This window comes from Apaloderma vittatum, unplaced genomic scaffold (assembly GCF_000703405.1).
Source record: "Apaloderma vittatum isolate BGI_N311 unplaced genomic scaffold, ASM70340v1 scaffold21712, whole genome shotgun sequence".
NCBI classification, from domain to species: Eukaryota; Metazoa; Chordata; class Aves; order Trogoniformes; family Trogonidae; genus Apaloderma; species Apaloderma vittatum.
The window spans coordinates 6,537-26,172 of NW_009705520.1; the positions used below are offsets into that span (position 1 = coordinate 6,537).

The 19,636-nt window shown below is 36.0% G+C and overlaps 1 protein-coding gene across 2 annotated transcripts in view; it reads left to right on the forward strand.

Moving 5' to 3' along the window:
- NEXN (nexilin (F actin binding protein)) overlaps positions 1-14,606 on the forward strand; it is a 15,111-nt gene extending 505 nt beyond the window's left edge. Inside the window, exons 2-12 of one of the 2 annotated variants that reach the window (XM_009865454.1) lie at positions 667-858; positions 1,002-1,083; positions 1,170-1,318; positions 2,655-2,696; positions 3,706-3,900; positions 3,979-4,162; positions 6,306-6,481; positions 10,322-10,519; positions 11,853-12,074; positions 13,216-13,401; positions 13,846-14,606. In XM_009865454.1, the coding sequence (XP_009863756.1) occupies positions 667-858; positions 1,002-1,083; positions 1,170-1,318; positions 2,655-2,696; positions 3,706-3,900; positions 3,979-4,162; positions 6,306-6,481; positions 10,322-10,519; positions 11,853-12,074; positions 13,216-13,401; positions 13,846-14,217 (1,998 nt within the window). In that variant the 3' untranslated portion in view covers positions 14,218-14,606. The remainder of the gene's footprint in view (positions 1-666; positions 859-1,001; positions 1,084-1,169; positions 1,319-2,654; positions 2,697-3,705; positions 3,901-3,978; positions 4,163-6,305; positions 6,482-10,321; positions 10,520-11,852; positions 12,075-13,215; positions 13,402-13,845) is intronic. The other variant, XM_009865455.1, reaches the window with a different exon arrangement.
- The last annotated feature ends 5,030 nt before the right edge of the window (positions 14,607-19,636 follow it).

Sequence of the window (19,636 nt, forward strand, 5' to 3'; positions counted from 1 at the left end):
TCATTACAGTAAAAAGAGAGCGAACTTCATGGTAGTTTTGGAAAGTGGGGACGTTCCTTACAGCTTGGACACGCACAGAGTAAGCATTGGCAAAGAAGTGTCCATCGGCCGCGTTAACATCAGAGTCCTGCACGTCCAGTGATCCCGGCACTTTGTAACATCAAATCACTGGACTTGATTTTCTCTAGATATTAAAAAGGTATATAATGTATTAGAAGTTTTAAATTAACAGATAACACTATTTAAAAACCATATAGGCTGTTGAAGGTTGCAGAAGAAAACAGATGTATTATGTTAATTTAAATGTTAGGGGTAGAGAGGCTCTTTGGTGACTGCTTATAATTCAGAGCAACAATATGAATCTGTATCTAAGTTTTAAAACCATAGTAATTGAGAATGTACACCCACATAGTTTGTCTACTTAGTTATGTAGCTGTTTGTTACCATTACTTACAGGTTAAGTTTAATACAATGCTAAATGTTGTTGTGATATTTTAATATTGGTTACTATTAATTGATGATGGCTACTGGCACAAAGTTCATAATCCCAAATGCATTTCTGTTTTGTGTTCTTACATTCTTTCTAATCCAGTCTATTAGGATATTTCTCTCCATCTGTTTCAACTTTCTTTTTCTTGTCTTCATTTCTTCTATATCTTCACCAAGATTCTGCTTTCTTCATCTAAACCCGTCCAAAAATCCTATGTGCCCAAGCTTCACAAGGGTGATGTAAAGGATAAATTTGAAGCTATGCAGAAAGCAAGGGAAGAAAGAAATCAAAGGAGATCTAGAGATGAAAAGCAAAGAAGAAAAGAACAATATGTTAGAGAGAGAGAATGGAACAGGAGAAAGCAGGAGGTTATTTTCTTTGCAAATATTTTGTGTTATTTTAATATTCAATATTATATGTGAAAATCTTTTCACATGATGTTAAGACAATACAATATTGGAATTTTATTTAAGGCATAAAGACAGTTTACTTTCTGTGTTTCATCAACTAGATGAAAGAACTCCTTGGATCTGATGAAGATGACGACACAAAATCATCTAAAATAGAAAAAGGTTATGTTCCAAAGCTCATAGGTAAGAGAGGCTCAGTTTTAAAGGCCACGTAATTCACTAGTTAAGCATTAGATCTAACTACTCAGCTGTGTATTTCATATTCACAGGAACTGTTAAAGGCAAGTTTGCAGAAATGGAGAAGCAAAGGCAAGAAGAAGAAAGAAAAAGAACGGAAGAAGAAAGAAAGCGCAGAATTGAACAAGATATGATTGAGAAAAGAAAAATTCAAAGAGAATTAGCAAAAAAAGCACAGGAGGTATGTTCGTCTGATCACAATAGCGAAGATATATACCTGTATACAGTCAACACCAGAAAAAAAGCTTTGTATTGATCAGAAAGATTTGATCTTAAGATTTCCGATATTAGTGATCTACACGGGAGATGTACAGTGGGATGGAAGTGGGGAATAACCTTCAGACAATCCTCACTTCTTTACAGTAACAATTTTTCTAAGTGCTAAACTTGAGTTATAGATGAAAGCAGGCAGGCATGAACATGGTAGGAAGGTGAATCAGGCGCAAATTTTTGGAGTCATATGCATACAACAGTTTATAGAATTTACTAAACTAATTTGAAAATGTTTCTTACGCTTTACCAGCCCTTACTTTCGACCATTTTTGCTTATACATTAGTGAACACAGTTCAGTGATAGATGAACTAAGGCAAGCAAGAAGAAATAAGAAAATGCCATTGGCAGGCAAAAATGAAAAGATACTAATGCAATAAAAATCATAAATTATGAAGATCCAGATCATGTTCTATTCTTTTGCCACTTTGCGAGTCTTTATTACAAACAGACTCCAATATTTGTTGATGTCAGCAAAGCCAATTTTGTGTTTTGTAGAATTTTGCATTGGGGTATCTTATTTAAATCCTTTTGTAATTTTCGTTCAGTGAGAGCAAATATCTAAATGATAGACTAGAAACAAGTAAATTTTTATTTAACTGAAAGACAGTAGTACTTAATTTAGGTTTGTTTTTGTTGTAAGAAAAGAAACACAGTGCTATAGCAGGAGCCAGTGTTCAACAAGGACTTGGACAGAATTTTCTACTAAGACTTTGAACATCATTAAAACTGTACTTTTAGGTGGAAAAGTATCTAGCATGTGTTAAATCTACTCTGAAAGACAGAGTTACATATAATGCAGAATTTTAGAAAGTCTGTTAGTTTATAAACTATAGAGACACCATATGAAGCAAATATAGAAACAGATTTTGGAGGATTTGAGGGGAAGACAATGTCACTTGAATCAGAAGTAATTAATGAGCTTGCTTCAATTTTTTTTTTTTCTTCTTACACAATTCTGGAATGTTTAAATGAAGAACGGACGTCTGAAGTACTCTTACCAGTTTATCACTGCAGTGTGGGAATGCTTTAGCCTGCTTTCTGTGTGATGTTTTATGTCGTGTTCCCTCTTCCTCAACCAGCTAACCTAGCTGAAGTGTTCCAGCAAAGGTTCAATCGTTCTCATCTCTGTGAATTTAAGTGCTACATACGTATCACTGATAAAAAAAGAATTTCCAGTTCTGTGTTTGCAATTCAAAGGCAAAGAGCCAAAGTAATATAATCATATGAAATTCTCATTTAATAGATTGATGACTTTAACAATACGGGAACTGAATCAGCAGCTGAGGTAATCAGATTTTTTTAAAGAAATGTTCACCTACATTTTTATTCACTTTGTTTTATTATTTTAATTTGGGCTGGGAAAACGTAGAAAATGGCACACAAATATCTAACTAAATTCAGCTAAGAAGCTAACAAATTTTTTAAGTACGTGGAACTATATGTCTGCACTTGAAGTTTAATTTGTTTAAGTTTGAAATGTTCTGCACCGCGAATACTTTGTGGTTAGTTAGAAAGATCCAAAATGTAAATATTCAAAGCCACAAGAGTGATTTGAGATATACTGGCAATGATATTTGAAGTCCTCTGGCTTTGGAAAGTATCACCTTAAAAGCTCTTTGCCTTAAACTTGAAATTAAAAGGGGTTTCTGTCAATACTCTGATGTTTGAACACCTTACTCAGTTAACTTTTTTTTTTTTAAAAAAAATGACGGATTTACCATACGGGTTGAGATTTTAAGTCTTGCAAATAAATGCTTAATTTCAAAAAGCTAGGTCCAATGATCCTATTGCCTTTCACTAACACGAAAAGATCACATTCCTACTACAGTTTGGAAAGAAAAAAAGAACACACGAAAAAAAAATAGCTTTGAAGCAGCAACATTCTTCAAAACAGTTGTTCTGCCTGACAAATTACATGTTGGACTCTAAAACTACTGGAATATTCCAACTGCCGTATGTCCTTACACAGTAAATCTAAGACTGGAAGTAGAGTGTGGCTGCAACTGCTATGTATTCAAAATGTCACCTGTTCTAACTAACAGTTAAGGAAAATATGTAAAGAAATCAGGGGGCTTGCCAGCAGTTATGTTTAAAATACAATTCAGTCTTGATGCTCTTCAGCTATTACAAGAAAAGGAGTGAGTGCCGCAAGCGGATGGGTTTATCCTCGTGGTTACTGCCCGATACAAGTAATTGTTTTGGAAGCTGTGGTGCGTGCTGGTGAAATCGTCTGTTTCGTTAAGAAATGAGTCTGTTGAGCTTCATGAAAATATAATAAATATCTTTTTGGACAGGAAGGGGATGATTCACTGCTAGTTACAGTAGTGCCTGTAAAACCCACAAAAACACCTGGGAAGATGAAAACAAACTTTGAGAACACAGATAAGGAGAGAGCAGGACAAAGAGAGAGACCGGATGAAGAAATGAAGCTAAAATACGAGGAACAAAACCAATTCCTTAAGGAAACCAAGTGCCTTTCATTTGTCATGGTAAGCTACTCTTCTAAAAATAGCTAAGACAGGAGTATCTATTATTTAAGATATAACTATTTCCTTTTTCTTACACAGGATGAAAATGAAAACAGTGAAACACAAGAGTCTCTGTCTCCTGGTAAGCTCAAAGTAACATTCGAAGAACTCGAAAGACAAAGACAGGAAAATCAAAGGCGGCAAGCAGAGGAAGAAGCAAGACAGCGTTTAGAAGAGGAGAAACGAGCATTCGAAGAAGCCAGGCAGCAAATGGTAAATACGTGTTTTGTTCACGGTGTTACCAGATTTTTCACAGAGGCTATGTGTAATTAGTTGTCTGTTTTGTTCTTAAGCCGTGCTTCAGACGTTTCAGTAACCAGTTTTTGATGAAAACATTCTGTAGTAACAGAATGCTATTTCTTATTCCCATATTTATTTATAAACATGAGAGAGAAAAACATCAGTTACAACTTTCCTCTTATGAAATGGAAAAAAGACAGGTCAGCTCTGCTGTATGTGTTGACATAAACAATGTACTAGAAATTACTACACTAAGCCCCAGATTGTCAGAAATGTAGCTCACAATTCCTGTATTACTTGCAAAAATGCCTCCATAAGTTCTTTATCAGAAGCCAGGCTTATTTTAGATCCACTATAAACACTAGTTTGTCCTTTAATCATAGTACAGGAATCACATACTCTGTAGTATAAACATGATATACCTGATGGTTTAGTTCTGTATTCCCTCACTTCACGATACTCCATTTCCAAAAGCATTTTTTAAGTTCTGTATTTAAACATCTTCATGTATGTTAATTCACATACAAAGAGAATGAGAAACAAGATTTTAATCTTCCGTGAAATATGAAATCTTTGCAAACACTTGTTTAGTTCACGATACTCCATTTCCAAAATTACTTCACGATGCTCCATTTCCAAAAGCATTTTTTAAGTTCTGTATTTAAACATCTTCATGTATGTTAATTCACATACAAAGAGAATGAGAAACAAGATTTTAATCTTCCGTGAAATATGAAATCTTTGCAAACACTTTATCTGGAAATGTGCTAACTTTTTCTTAAACAGTGTATAATTATGCATGAATATGCTTGGACAAACAGCTCAAGATTACTATATTTAAAAAACATTCAAGAAATTGACATTCTTTAGAAAAAAAACAAAACACAGAACATCCAGAAGGCTGAAACACTGAAATTTCCTTGAGAGGGTTCCAGGTTTAGTCAGTTAGCCAAATTTTAGTTTACTCCTCCACCCCCATCTCCAGTGGATCACTTAACCTCTCCATACCAGTAACCCGGGCTTTATGTCAATGCACTTTTTACCTTACTTGGGGTTGGGTAGAGGGCACTGATGAAGAGAGAGGAAACCAAAAGAGAGAGAACTTCGTGGAGTCACCAGCTGCTCTAACTGAATTTCTGTTCGTGTCTCCCACCCTTACGTACATCCGTTTATTAACCGAGTAACACAAAGTAATTTACAAATTGTTTCAAAACAAATTTTGTAACGTGCAGTTTTACGTGATAACAGCGGCTGTCCAAATTTGAAGTCAACAGCTTCCTTAAAGGAAGAGTTCAGCAGTTTCTTTCTTTCAATTCTTTCTTTTTTTCCTCACTATGAATTCCAAAAAAAAAGATTTCTGCAATTCCTTTAACTGGCTACCCACATACCAGTCCCAGGGCTGCTTGCAGCATATGGAAATCTGGATTATCGATACTCTTGACAGTTCCAAGTCCATTTCCTCCATGAGATCTCTTCTGAAGATAGTTTGGGGTTGGTTTTTCATTGCAGTTTGCAAACAACAGGCTTCTCTTAGCAGATAAGGGTTCACTGGAGGCAAGCAATAGTGAAAAGATCAGAGTATCTCAATTCCCTTTCTTCAGTGATGAATAAATGTCTAAAAAGAAAAGAAGGAAAAAGCTCAGTCTGGAGAAATAACAAAACATTAATTGATTTAGTTTTGCTCTGCACTCTACAGCAATTTTCTTTAACTGGTCAGTGCGCTGGTAAAAATTCATGTGCAAACAAAAAGGCACAGAGGTCTATGAATCTGATGTAAAGAAAGTGAATAGGGAGTGATTTGAACTAAATGATCCAACCCTAAAACCATAAAATATGTACTTAATTTTTCAGTGTTTTCCTGCAAACACCTTGTTCTTCAAATTACACACTCAGCAGTTCGTACTGAAGTATGTTTCCTTTCTCCCTTCCCTGCCTAAAACCGAGACGAAAATGCTTCTTAGAGGAAAAAAAAAAACCCTCTCAATATATTTTTTTTTCTCGCAAGTGAAAAAAACATTTATAAAAGATCAGAAATTGAGTATTTATTTACTATAAAGAATATTTTTATGTTTGAGTAAGTCCATCCTTTTTAATTCTCCTTTCACTTTCTCTGAAGATGAATGAAGGTGATGATGAAGAATCCGAAAATCCTGTTAAAGAATACCGTCCTGGTAAACTCAGGCTCAGTTTTGAGGAGATAGAAAGACAGAGGAGAGAAGAGGAAAAGAGAAAAGCAGAAGAAGATGCAAGACGACGAATAGAAGAGGAGAAAAGAGCATTTGCTGAAGCAAGGAAGAACATGGTAGGTCATTTTTGTTTAGTACATAGTTTACTTTTTACCTAAGTCTCAAACTGGAAAGCAGCTCTGGTAAAAAACCTTTAAATACAGTTGGGAATGCAATGCTTCAACTCCTTGGTTAGTTACTTCACCTCACTACCTATTGGAAAGTAATGGGGTACACTAATGAAGTTAATTTACCAAAAAATCACAGAATAATCCCTGCTCACAGCAAGCCTGGAAAGAATTTAAAATAATTCAGTCAAACCCAGATATTGTGGCCAATGGGTATTATTATGCTAGATGTAACAAACTTGGGAAAGAAAATGTTTTCACAAGGAGGATTGTTTAGTATTTTTTTGGGGGGGGAAGCAATGCCTTTTACTTCTCCAAGTTCATCTCCCTACGTTTACCGGATGCCCACCAATCAGCTCTTATAAAGCGTAATTATTGGCATTCTAGAAAAATGCTCAGTGCAAGTACGAACTTTTAGAGTGATGTGTAGCCCTTGAGGAAGGAAAAAATTAAGAAGGCTGGAACTCAGCTAATTGATGGTTTTTTTGTATTTCATTGCTTGTTCACAGGAACAGAAAAAGTAACTTGTGGCATTTACCGTTAGAACAAGCTGTAATATGGAACTTCCCTAGACAAATACAGATTTCTGCGATACACGACAACTTCTAAAATTTCAGTTACGGTTATACTGAAGATGAATTTTCAGGGACGTAGGACTGACGTACTGACACTACCTTAAAGCAGAGAAAGATGCCTGATTTCAGAGGGTGGCAGCAACGTTATTTATATAGAATAGCCATCATGGAGCTTTTTCACTGTATTCTTCATGCTTATTCCAACAACTTGTAGCTTCAGCAGGCTTTTGGGTATAGACCAGTTACTTACTGGTGGATGTTAGGAAATAACAGTATTAAATTACACAAATAGCAACTAAAAAGGAAATATTGTTTCAAAAGGAAGACTAAGACATGCCATGCAGAACTGTGGAATAACCCACTCGTCTGGCTATGTCTTCCTACTCTGCTTTTATTGGGAAAGACCTACTGTGCCTAATAATTTTTTCATAATTTCAAGCGATGCTTGTGAGATAAAGTAAAACTCTGCGTGACTACTCTTATTGCTAGTAGTGCTCCCTCTGCCTGAAAGATGCCCGAAGACAAGGCCTATACACTGAAATACTACCTAGGAAAACTGCAGGGTAAATTTATATTTGATATTGTACTGGTAGGCAGTTACAGAAAACAGTGTCTGTCCATAACTCCAAAGAGAGAAAACAGAAGCTAAAGCCACTAGAAAAAAATTAAATGAGTCCTACTGGACTTCAGCCATTATAATTTTTATGAAAGGCAAGTGGACAACTAACAGAAAGCAAAGAAAACATGTGCTGTCTTGTTTTTATTCCTGCTTTCTTGAGAATCTCCCTTTTCTGCCTCGATGTAGCAAGAATCCAAGCTCAAGTGCCCAGGCAAGGAAAATCTGTCTGATTAAACAGAGTTTAATCCATTAGATGCAGCACAGAGGCTATGACTGCACTGTAACTGAAGGCAGTGAAGGTGTTCAGTAATGAAAAAAATTAACTGAGAATGTATTTTCAGCATATACACATTTGAAAGTTTTCTGCTAACGAGCATCCTGAATATGAACACTGCATTTTCTATTACTTATAACAGAAAACATAAGCCTGGGCTTTCCCCTTTTTCCACAGCTACACAATGTAGCAGCAATGCAGATGTGCTTTTAAATATTTTAAGAATGTATTACTCATCTCTTTCAGAAGTAGTAAAACCTCGTATTCGGTTTTTATTTAAGCATTTAAATCCAGTAGTTATTTTAGAACCTTTTTAACGTTTACTCATTTTAATTTAGTTTTGAAAGTATGCACACACAGAATTAGTAATATTGTCGCAGGAAAACACAAATGCCACCTCCTTTTGGAAGGATCTCCCTATTTGACATTTATTTGTCAAATATAACTGCTTCTCGCTACCATCTGTTCTCGCTTTGCAGAAAATAAGAAGGAAAAAAAAAAAAAAGAGTATGGTCTCACTTCACAAACTGAACTAACCACAAGGGTTTTGCTCATCACCCAATTTGGCTGAATTTTTTCCTGTCTGTCTTTAACCAGGAAAAAGTTGGCTTACAGTCTTTTAATAAATTACCGATTCAGATGTACAGAGCAGATAGCTGCTAGCGTTTGTGAACATGCACAGCTTTGTAAAGTTTATACGTACTTGCGTTGATAAATTTTGAATTATTCGCTTAGATTCCGTACCCTGAAGTGATGAGCATGTGACCTAGTGCATCACAGCTTGAGACTTTCCCACTTCGGTGCTAATTTAGCTGTGGTTAGCCACTGAAAACTATGTGGATATGCATTGTTTTCATTAAAGGAAATAGTTTACAGCTTTGGTTTTTGACTCCACTTTTCCGTAACAAAATTTCAACAAATATACTCATATTATGCAAAACGAATGAAGAATGCAAAGAATGATAAGGCTTAAGTCCAACTGTAAGTTTACTCGGAGGGAAAATCTGAAGGAAATCTATAGTGAATGGCAGTGAGTAAGTGGTACTGGGCCAAAAAAACTATTGAGAGAGCTTGAGTGACAAATTAAAAGAATATGGGCAAAGTAGGTCAAGACAGTGGTACAAGCTAAGACTGCACAAAGAGCAGTAAAAGGTGTAAATCACAATGGCAGTAAGTAGCAACAAAGAGAAAAGCCAAATAACCTTTTAATTCTTTTTCGCATTTTACTGATTACTGCTGCTGGGAATGCCTAGAATTTAAGGCACACTGGGCTCGACCTTTGCCACTGGGCTTTTCAAACGCGTGCTAATAGAACAGTGCCAGAAGCCACATTAGCACACAATTCGAGACCAGCATCTGACCTCACCTCAACATTTACCTACAGAACAGTCCTGCTGACACAATCTCTTAATAAGTTCCCATCGTTATATGCACAAACATACTTTTATATAGGCTTTATCAAAAAGTTATATTAAATTAATGCTTTGCTTCAACAAATTCAGACTGATATTTGTTCTCACACTTCCTGCTTTTGGAAATAATGAAAAATGGCTTTCCTAGGCCCTACCATCTTCTTATGAATTAGTCTACAACATGAGCAAACTGTTCATGAATGACCAGCGAGGCCCAACCCTAGTGTGAAGCCTGAGGAAAGGACAGGGAAAGGAGGAAACTTGCTCTAGGGCAACACTAACTATGGACCTGGCAGGGTAACTTAGTGTAATCAATTTGTGCACAAGGACAGTTTCCTGTAGAAAGTTCTGTTCAGTTATCCTTCCTGGGAATGCTGTATTGCTTAAGGATGGGAATATAATTCAGTTTGCTTAGAAAAAGATGGCTGTGTTAAGAGCAATGACATTTAAAGTGTTAAGAGCAATGACGTTTAAAGTGTTAAGAGCAATGACGTTTAAAGTGTTAAGAGCAATGACGTTTAAAGTGTTAAGAGCAATGACGTTTAAACGCAAGCACTTTGTCTCTTGATAAGTCTATGAAGTAACCAGGAGCAATCGTTTCAAAAGTCCCAAAGCTCCATTTACAGGACCTGCTCTTCAGCATCTTGCAGAAAAGACCATGTTTTAGTAAACATCTTCATTAGAAAAGTTTAGCTTTGTAATAAGAGCTAAACTCAAAAACCCCCCAATAAACCAACCCCAAAGATACTCCCTCCCAAAACATCAGAGGACTAACTACGTTGTCCTGTTGCCTCCTACCGCCCTGTGGCAGCTGTGGCAAAATCACTTGGTTGTCCTTAGGTACTAGATGTGCCAGAGCAAGGCTGTGAGGTCATCACAGGTATCAATAATGATCTCAATTTCCAGCAGGTGCTGGATGACGAATCACCAGAAATGTTTAAAACATTTTCTCAAGAATCTCTTGTACCTGGTAAACTGGAAATTAATTTTGAGGAGCTGCTGCGACAAAAAATGGAAGAAGAAAAGAGACGCACGGAAGAAGAGCGCAGGCAAAAGTTGGAAATGGAAAAGCAAGAATTTCAACAACTGAGACAAGAAATGGGAGAGGTTTGTATACCAAAGGGCTTTATGCATGCTCTGAATAAAAATGAGGTAGATCACTGAATTACTAAAATCTCCAAGTTTAAGACTGTAACTGAAAATTCCTCTGAAAGGAATTTTAATTCAATACTTTCAGTATTGCGTAAAAAGAAGGGTAAATAGAAAAAACCGTATTTTTAAAATGTAACATTGTATATAAGACGTTTTTTTATCAGTAGTCTAGTAAGAAAATGTTTTTATCCCTTGCCACCCTTAAAGTACAATTTGAAATTTGTAATTTTGTTTTACAGTCGCTTCTGAAAATTCTACCGTATGACTAAAATGCTGTGTCATATTTATAATATTGGGAGAACAGAAACACCTAGTTCCCAAATGAAAATTCAAAACTGAAAGTCGGGAAGAGCAAAATTCTTGGGTTTCCTCAAGGGCATGCTGTGTTAACTAATTAGGAAAGAATTAGTGGCCTCAGCTTACTTCTAATCAGTGTATCAAGAGTTTGGAGACTGTCACAGCCGATTTTAAAAATCACACACAAAATTTGATTTGCATGCCAGACGTCTAAAACATCACGTTCACGAACTTTACACTTGGATTTGATTTGGTTGTGGGTGGCAATTCTTTATTATTTCCTTTTTTTGTTTTTCCTTATTTATTTTTGTGAAGCAGAGCTAGAGCAAGTAATAAAGGCTCTAGTTTGCTGACTTTACAAGTAAATTTTGTATTGCGTCCTGGGGAAGAAAGGGAAGGCAGGGACACACCACTAAAGGTGCATCCATCTTTACTGTCAGTCAGAGGTCATAAACGGAGGGAGTAAAATACCAACAATTACAGCTTCAGACATGGTTTGACCACGGAATCTGGAAGTGGCGTTTCTTTCCCAGCCATGACATCCAGAAATCTTATTTGATTTTTACCAAATTAAAAAAAAAAAAGTAATAATTTTCTGTTTGACAATGTAGAAGTATTTTAGAAAATTATTTCCTATCATATTGCAAGTAAGTCAGGTAAATTATGGGCTCAGGATAACTAAGTTTTTTGTCTTGCTAGGTGTCTGGTTTTCTGAGTCTGTGAAGGGTGGTGTGCTGACAGCAATCCTTGAACTTAGACTATATTCAAAGAAAGTATTTTAAAATCAGTATCTAGCTGAGATGCAGTCCAAACACAGTAATTCTGAACAGCAAGGTTAAAAAAAGAATTTCGAGCAAAAACACCTCTGTGCTGATTTCAAACAACCGAGAGCACTGTTCAGGTGTATTAAGTTACAGCTACCTGTCAGGAAAACAGGCAGTAAAAATAACGGGCATTTTCCATCTTAACACGTTCTGTAATTTCTCAACAGCTGGAAGAAGAGTCTGAAACTTTTGAGCTAAGCAAAGAATACGAAGAATTAATAAAACTAAAACGAAGTGGTTCTATTCAGGCAAAGAACTTAAAAAGCAAGTTTGAAAAAATAGGACAATTGTCTCAAGAAGAAATACAGAAGAAGATTGAAGAAGAACGAGCTAAAAGAAGAGCAATGGATGAAGAAATAAGAGAAAGGGAAGCTGAAAAATTTCAAGAGGTAAGTTGCATTCTGTGTATGTTGAGGATATACTTCACCAGCACACTGACTGTCTAGGAGTGGACAATGCAGCTGGTTGTACTAAAGTTTGCTCTATTTTCAAAATGATTTCCTTCATTCCTGTTCCCTCCTTTGGATGCATGAGGAAGGGTCACCTCAGCATCCCCGGAGTAAACAGCACCAGTTTGTTATCAGCCATCTGGTCAAGCAGAGATAGGGTTTCCTGTTCAAAGTCCTCAATTCAGCACCTTAAGAACCTGAAGCCTGCCAGCCTGAGGATTTGAAACATTCGTATCTGAGAATTCATCTATTATCACATGAATAACTTCTCCTTCTGAACTCTTAATTCATTCTCCATTGCATAAATTAAGCAAAAAAACCCACCACAAACCAAACACTACTGCTTGAAGACAGTATTTTTATCATCTGTACACGTTTCTCAGGATAGAGCAGAGAAGGATGCCTGCTTACCTAATGCACCAGATGGGAACCTCGCACAATTTTTCACAGGGTAAAGGCAAGAACTGAAGCTGTTGGTCCAAGCAGTAAATCAGCACTATGCAACGTGAGCTTTCATGACCTATTCGTGTGCCAGAGCAGGCAACATAACAGCTCTAAGTCTGAGCTGAGCTTCATCCTGCAGTTCCTATCCACAATGGTCAGTCACTTCAGTATCAGCTCAAAGCCTATCTTTAATTTTTGAGCTCTTAATTTAATGTTTGACACTCCGTGTTAAAAGTTCCCGCAACATTGTATCATGGAAGTGGGCTCACTAAGGAATTACTTACTACTTCCACAAGACACTATTTCACTGCTCTATTAAAATCAACCTTTAGGGGTATTTTTCTACCTACATTTTTTGAATTACTTACTACTTCCACAAGACACTATTTCACTGCTCTATTAAAATCAACCTTTAGGAGTATTTTTCTACCTACCTTTTTTGAATTACTTTTCTGAGTAATCCTGTCCCTGGGATAAACTATGAGACTTGATCTTAAACCCAACATTAAACAAACCTCTCAGAAAAACAGGACTCCAGATGGCTTTGCTCAGTTAAGATCTACTGCTCTGCAATTACTATCATACACATTTAAAAGGTAATAAAGGAGTTAAGTCCTGTTTTCTTTTTCTCCCCGAGGACGACGAGGTAGATGTGAGACCAGCCAAGAAATCTGAGGCTCCATTCACTCATAAAGTAAACATGAAGGCACGTTTTGAGCAAATGGCAAAAGCCAGGGAAGAAGAGGAGCAGAGGAGAATTGAAGAACAGAAATTACTACGCATGCAGTTTGAACAAAAAGAAATCGATGCAGCATTACAAAAGGTATAAATTACAAACTACGCTTTCGTCAGTCCCAAGTGTCTTTTAACTGAGCTTCTGATTACCACTGATGGCAACACTGCCAGAGCCACAGAAGGAACATTAGACTTATTTGAACAGCTGCTGTGAACTGCTGCAATAACGTAAAATTGCTTTGTGTTTTCATGTATTCTTGGAAGAGTATGAGAGAGAGACTGCCAGGAATTTTCATTGTGTCCTTTGAATAGTATAAAAATGGAGTCTACATTCCTGTCTGTGTTTTACCCCAAGATTCCAGCCTTATTAAAATCCATTTTACTGCCTGTCCTAGATCCAGATTCAGTGCGTTATGGTATCTAGTGGGGATGGGTGTGGCAGTTCCCCTTTTCAGAAGGGCAGCAACTTTTGTTATCAAGTTATTCTGCTATTGCCACTGTAAATGTTCTAAATTGACTTATTTTATAACAGAAAAGGGAAGAGGAAGAAGAAGAAGAAGGAAGCATTATTAATGGTTCTGCTTGTGAAGATGAGGATGATCAAGCTCGATCTGGAGCTCCCTGGTTCAAGAGATCCCTGAAAAACACATCAGTTGTGGATGGCGAGCCAGTGAGATTTACAGTTAAGATTACTGGAGAACCAAAACCTGAAGTCACATGGTGGTTCGAGGGAGAAATGTTACAGGACTCTGAGGACTATCAATATATCGAAAGAGGAGAAACCTATTGCCTTTATTTGCCAGAAACCTTCCCAGAAGATGAAGGGGAATATATGTGCAAAGCAGTCAACAACAGAGGCACATCTGCGAGCACCTGTATTCTCACCATTGAAAGTAAGAGTTAGCATTTTCCTTTGCTTCATTTTCAAATACTCTTCTTGCATCTTTCCTGTTATGAAGATCTAATTATCTGCTTTTCTCTTGACCCTTTTCTTTTCTAGCTGATGACTACTAATCCTCTACTTTAGCTGGAATCTTTCTTCCCCTCCAAACTTTCTTACTGCATCATCTCTTTCTGTGATGGGGCCAACTAAAGAAAGCAAGGATGTGCATTGAGTTGTCATTCCTGCATCAGATTAAGAGTAACCTTCAAATTGTGAGAGTGTCCAAGCTCCTTCCTCAATACAAAAATCAGCATCAATGTATGAAAGATCAAATAAAGGAAAAAACTGAATGACAGTGCTCCCACGTTTGAAGACCAACTGCTGTGTAACAGTATAAAGCTAAATACAGAGCCTGGAAACTTGTGTAGTAGTGTAAATCTATTGGTATATTTTGCATGAACACTGAATATTTAAGCTGTTTTACTGTATCCCAGAGGCACTGAACTGGCAAAAGGAAATACTTATTGATGATTTTCAAAAACCCCAGTGTACTATTTTTAAAGAATAAAAAAAAATAACTGCTCACTTTTGGTTTTCTGTTTCAAAGAGCATGAGTTGTTCTGTTGTTTTAAAACAGGCTTGCATTTAAACCGTTAATGCTCTTATCACCCTAGGCAGTTTATAATACAAAAGCGAAAAACATTTGCTTGTAAAACTTAAAATTTTTTCATTGCTTAAATGATGAGGAACAGATGACGCCAAAATATGAGCCTACCATAGCTAAGCCTAGTGGGAAGCAAGCTTTAAGAAAATTATTTTCAGGAAGTGCCTAACTTTTCAACCTTTGTTCTCTCTCAATGCAATAAATTTATTGCTGCATCTCTAAGCATTGTCTGAAGGCTACTGGATTACTTTTCTCTAAGACTTCTTGCTCTCGACACTAATGTCATCGTGCTAACACCATCTGAAGCGTTCAGCTTAAGCTTCTGTAGAAATAGTTTTAGAAACAGTCACATTTCAAGTTAAAGAATATGTGTGTTAAGCCTTAACATAAAGACAAGGTAAAGTGCAGTAAATTAGATTTACGCAGTTTTTTCAGAAAGAAATGTTCCTGTGCCTGAATCTGCTGACTGCTCTTAGTAGTTACCTTTTGGAAGTTACACTTTTGCCTTGATTAAAAGTTACAAATTGAGAAACATCTTGAAGAAAGCGGTAATAAGCTGCATGATATTTTGAAGGCATATTTATCCTAGCAGCCATATAAATACATTTTCCTTCATTTCATGTATGTTCATCATTAGTACGAGCTGCTGTAACCTCTTTTCTATGAAGCTGTTATTTCAAGCTAATAAAGGCAGGGATAGGAGCATTAAAAAACAGACAAAACCATCACTCTTACTATTCATCAGTTTACATTTATTGAGAAAAACCATACAAAAAGCATTATACAGTTAATGTGTACCCATATTACATACAATGTCAATGCAAGCTCAAAACCACATTTTTGTAAAGCATTCAATTTACCTCAAGTCCAAGCTGCATCTCCCTAAGACACTGTTCCCATCACAGTTGTCTTTTAAAGCCAATCTTCTTTTTACACACGGGTAGTTTCTGCAGAGAACACTTTTCTCAGGACGAAAAGGCATTTCACATGCACGCAAGAGAAATATTTGTGCATACATAAGAGCTTTATAAGCTATTACTAGGGAAGAGGGAATCCTGTCAACTGTATGCTTTCTGAAATGCCCAGTCCTCCCTTCTCCCCCCCGCCGACACTTCGAGAAAAAAAAGCAAAATAAAGAGCTTTTAGCATGCAATGAAAAACTTAAAAAAATGTTTTGGAAGAGAACAGGGGAGAAACAGTTTTTATCATCCAATAAAATACCACTAATAAAAAGATGAAAAATTTCAAGGTAGGCTGTGCAATGATCCTGTCTGCCTGGACAACTGAAAGAGATGACTTATGATCATGCTAGACTGAAGATGAGTCACCTGACACTTTATTTCATGTCCTATTGAAGCATAGGCTGCAGAAAGCAATAGGAAAATGCTTTTCCTACTTTGAACATCATGCTTCTTTTTAAGCTTTTTGTACTCTTCACATTCTACTTAGTTTATGGGACTCTAATGGGAGAAAACAAAAAGCAAGAAACATTTAAAGGTACTTTTTGGACAAGTTCATTACATTTCTAAGGAAGTCCAGTTATCTTTTTGGATCAAGGTAACTTCAACAATCTATGTTCTGTTCTCCTAAGAACAATGAGAGTTTGGAAACAAGAGTTGAGAAATAAACACTCTGAGGAGGAGAAAACAGCATGTCTGTAAGCCCAGCAGTGAGAAAGCTCTAAGTCAAGACACCTCAAGTACTAGACATAAGAAATCTCATCTCCCACACACGAGCAACATTCCTTTTCTTTTCTATCTCCTCCCAATGGCTAAATTTACAACTGAAAGACTGTTAAGATATTTTAGCAACAACAGTTAAAGAAAAAGGAAGTGAACAAATGACTCACCCCAAGACTAAATTCACAGTATCAAAACCGAAACGATACACACCTAGCCTCACATCAAAAATGAAGTCACATATTAAACTGCAGATGGAATATTCAAGTGGCTTGACAAACTGAAGCACAACTATTAATTTAGTTCAAAAATTCAATATATCTAAGCTTGGCTGTTTAGAAGAATATAGATTAGAATAGATGGTTTATATTATTAAATCACAGTTTAAAAAACTTAACAGATTATGGAAACATTTATGGTCAAACAAATAATACTTTAAAGAATGAAGAGTGATGAAGCAAAAATTATACCCTACATCATTATGTATGGGATACATTTCAAATCTATTATGCTTTTGCCAATTTTACCTTCTACATGGAGCCCTTCTATGGTCCATGCTCATCGGCTCACCAATGGCATACACTCAAAGGATTCCTCTTTACTGGTAGTAACTATCTCAGCACCTGATTCTATGAGCTATATTTGGTGCTTGCAGCATCTTCAGCACTGTGTGTGAAAATGAAGGCAGTATTTTTGAATATTTTTCTTTGATGTACAGATAAGCAGGACTTTTGAAAGAGGAGCAGCACATTTTAGAAACAGAATAACCAACAAAAAAAATGAAATAGATGCTGCTTTACTTTAAGCTAAAAAAAAAAAAGGAAAAGAACAAAAACCAGAAACAAAGCGCTGTCAGACCATCTAAGACATATAAACATTTTAAACTATCAAAATATACAGCAATGCAGTTAAAAGTATCAAGAAACAGGATACACTGACTGCTACAGAGATAAAAGTATTACTTGCTGTACTGTTAACATTTAATTGGTGCACATGCTTTTTCAGTTAAAACATACTAATCTCTGAAACTCCAGAATCTGTTCTCCTACCGTGTCAAGTAAGAATAAGCAAGCTAAGTTATCTAAAAATTCCACTAGCATTCTGTAACTGTAAGACAAGTTGTCAAGTTCAGTGATAACAAGGAGAAGTCATATTCTTTATATTTAGGTCTTACGGGTTTGAATGGGAAGAGTGCCCTATTATAAATAAAAAAAAACATTTGTGAAGGCTGTTGACATTTCTAACCAAAGTAATTCCTGCATATTTCAAAGGTTTTGATTCTTTATTTGCAACAATTAGCTATTTGAGAAAAAATAACAAAAATTACTTATTCTGATCAAGTTTAGTTACTGCAATCTACTAATCTTTTCTAAAAAAAAAATAGAAAGAAAAAGAAAAAGAAAAAAGAGAGAGATACATATTTACCTAGAAATATAAACAGTTGTTTAAAAACTTAAAAAGACTTTCCACTGAAATGGAACCGTGAGTAACAATGCATTTGGGGAAGCAGCAGATTGCTTTTCAATACACAACCACAAAGATCTCACAGGGACAACATTAATGTACTGAAATATATTAATTTATATACTTCCTTAGGTTGTGCTTACCTGTTGCTTTTTTGCAGCAGAACCTAAGGTGGAAGGTCTGGGAAGGCACTGTGAAGTATAAATAATTGCACTGTTTGCAATTAATAAAGATTTTATACCTTAAATGAATCAAAATCAACAGCCTCCATTTTGTGAATGACAAAAAGAATCCAGTGAATTTAATTTTGCTCAGTTTAGAACGTAATAAATGCACTATTCTATAAGGTTATCTAGAAAATACCATGCAAAATATCTGAACTATTAAACTTCATACCCTACACTAAAGACAGCAAATACCGTCCTAGGCTTTTTTAAGCTACCAGAATAATTCCTAACTTTAAAGCAGATAAAAATAATTCCTTCTATTTCTACAACACAATACGTACATTGCTAATTATCTGAATAAACTACTTCAATTTCAAGCCTCAACTTTTACTTCCCTGTGCAGCCACTCTAAATTTTTTTTCTCAAAGCAACAATATGGTGTTCCAAAAGATAACTCAACAGTTATAGAAGTATTTAAAACATACCTACATCACTACATACTATCTGAACACAAAGACTTCTGTCTAACGAGTGGTTCCAAAAACTGCAAAGTTAATGATATGCATACTTTAAACACTGAAAGATACATCTGTCTCAGGAGAACTAATGAAAAAACACCCTATTACTCAGATAAACAGAAACACGATTTTCTTTAGCTACCACTGAACGGTTCAGGAATACTTACCCACCAAGCTCATATTATGTGTATGTATACATACGCAAACCTATGTTTCTGAATTAAGAAGCAATCACGATTTCCTAAGATATAAGCACTGTATTCCAACATAATAGTCACACAAGTATGGCATATTCATTATGTGGAACATTGACAAAAAGATACTGTTGCAGTTCATCAATTTGTCATTCTGATGTACTTACAGTGCAATGCTCCTTGAAGGAACACTCAAGGATGATACACAGCACAGTCCTCCTCACCCCTACAGAGCTAGTTCTATACTGGCTGGATCAAACCTGCACTTCAACAGACAACGGCAAGACAGGCTGGATTGCATGTAGGCTAATATATGCAAAGAGCAAACATAGGAGTTCAAGAGAGTCAGATTTTTAGTATGAGCATCAGAGCAATCAATAGTTTCAAGTATATATATATATATAAAAAAAATCAACTGATTCAAATACTTGAGTATTTACAAAACCAGAAGTTATCTGCTCTGCACGAAATTCTCAATCACTCAAACAAAACAATGTTTTAAGGACAGATGCAAGTTTTGCAACTACTATGCATACCACATGGACTCTTCTACACTGCATTTTGAAGTTGACTACTTTAAACCGAAGGCTTAAGCACATTACACTTAAAAGAAATTTTATACCTAGTCTGAAAAAATCCATCAAATAGTTATGCAGGAACGGTTTTGAAGTATTCAATTAAGACCAAAGTTATATGTTGTAGCAGCTGCACAGGTCTGAAACAGTGGTCACGTATAAAAGGAAATGTCACTGTT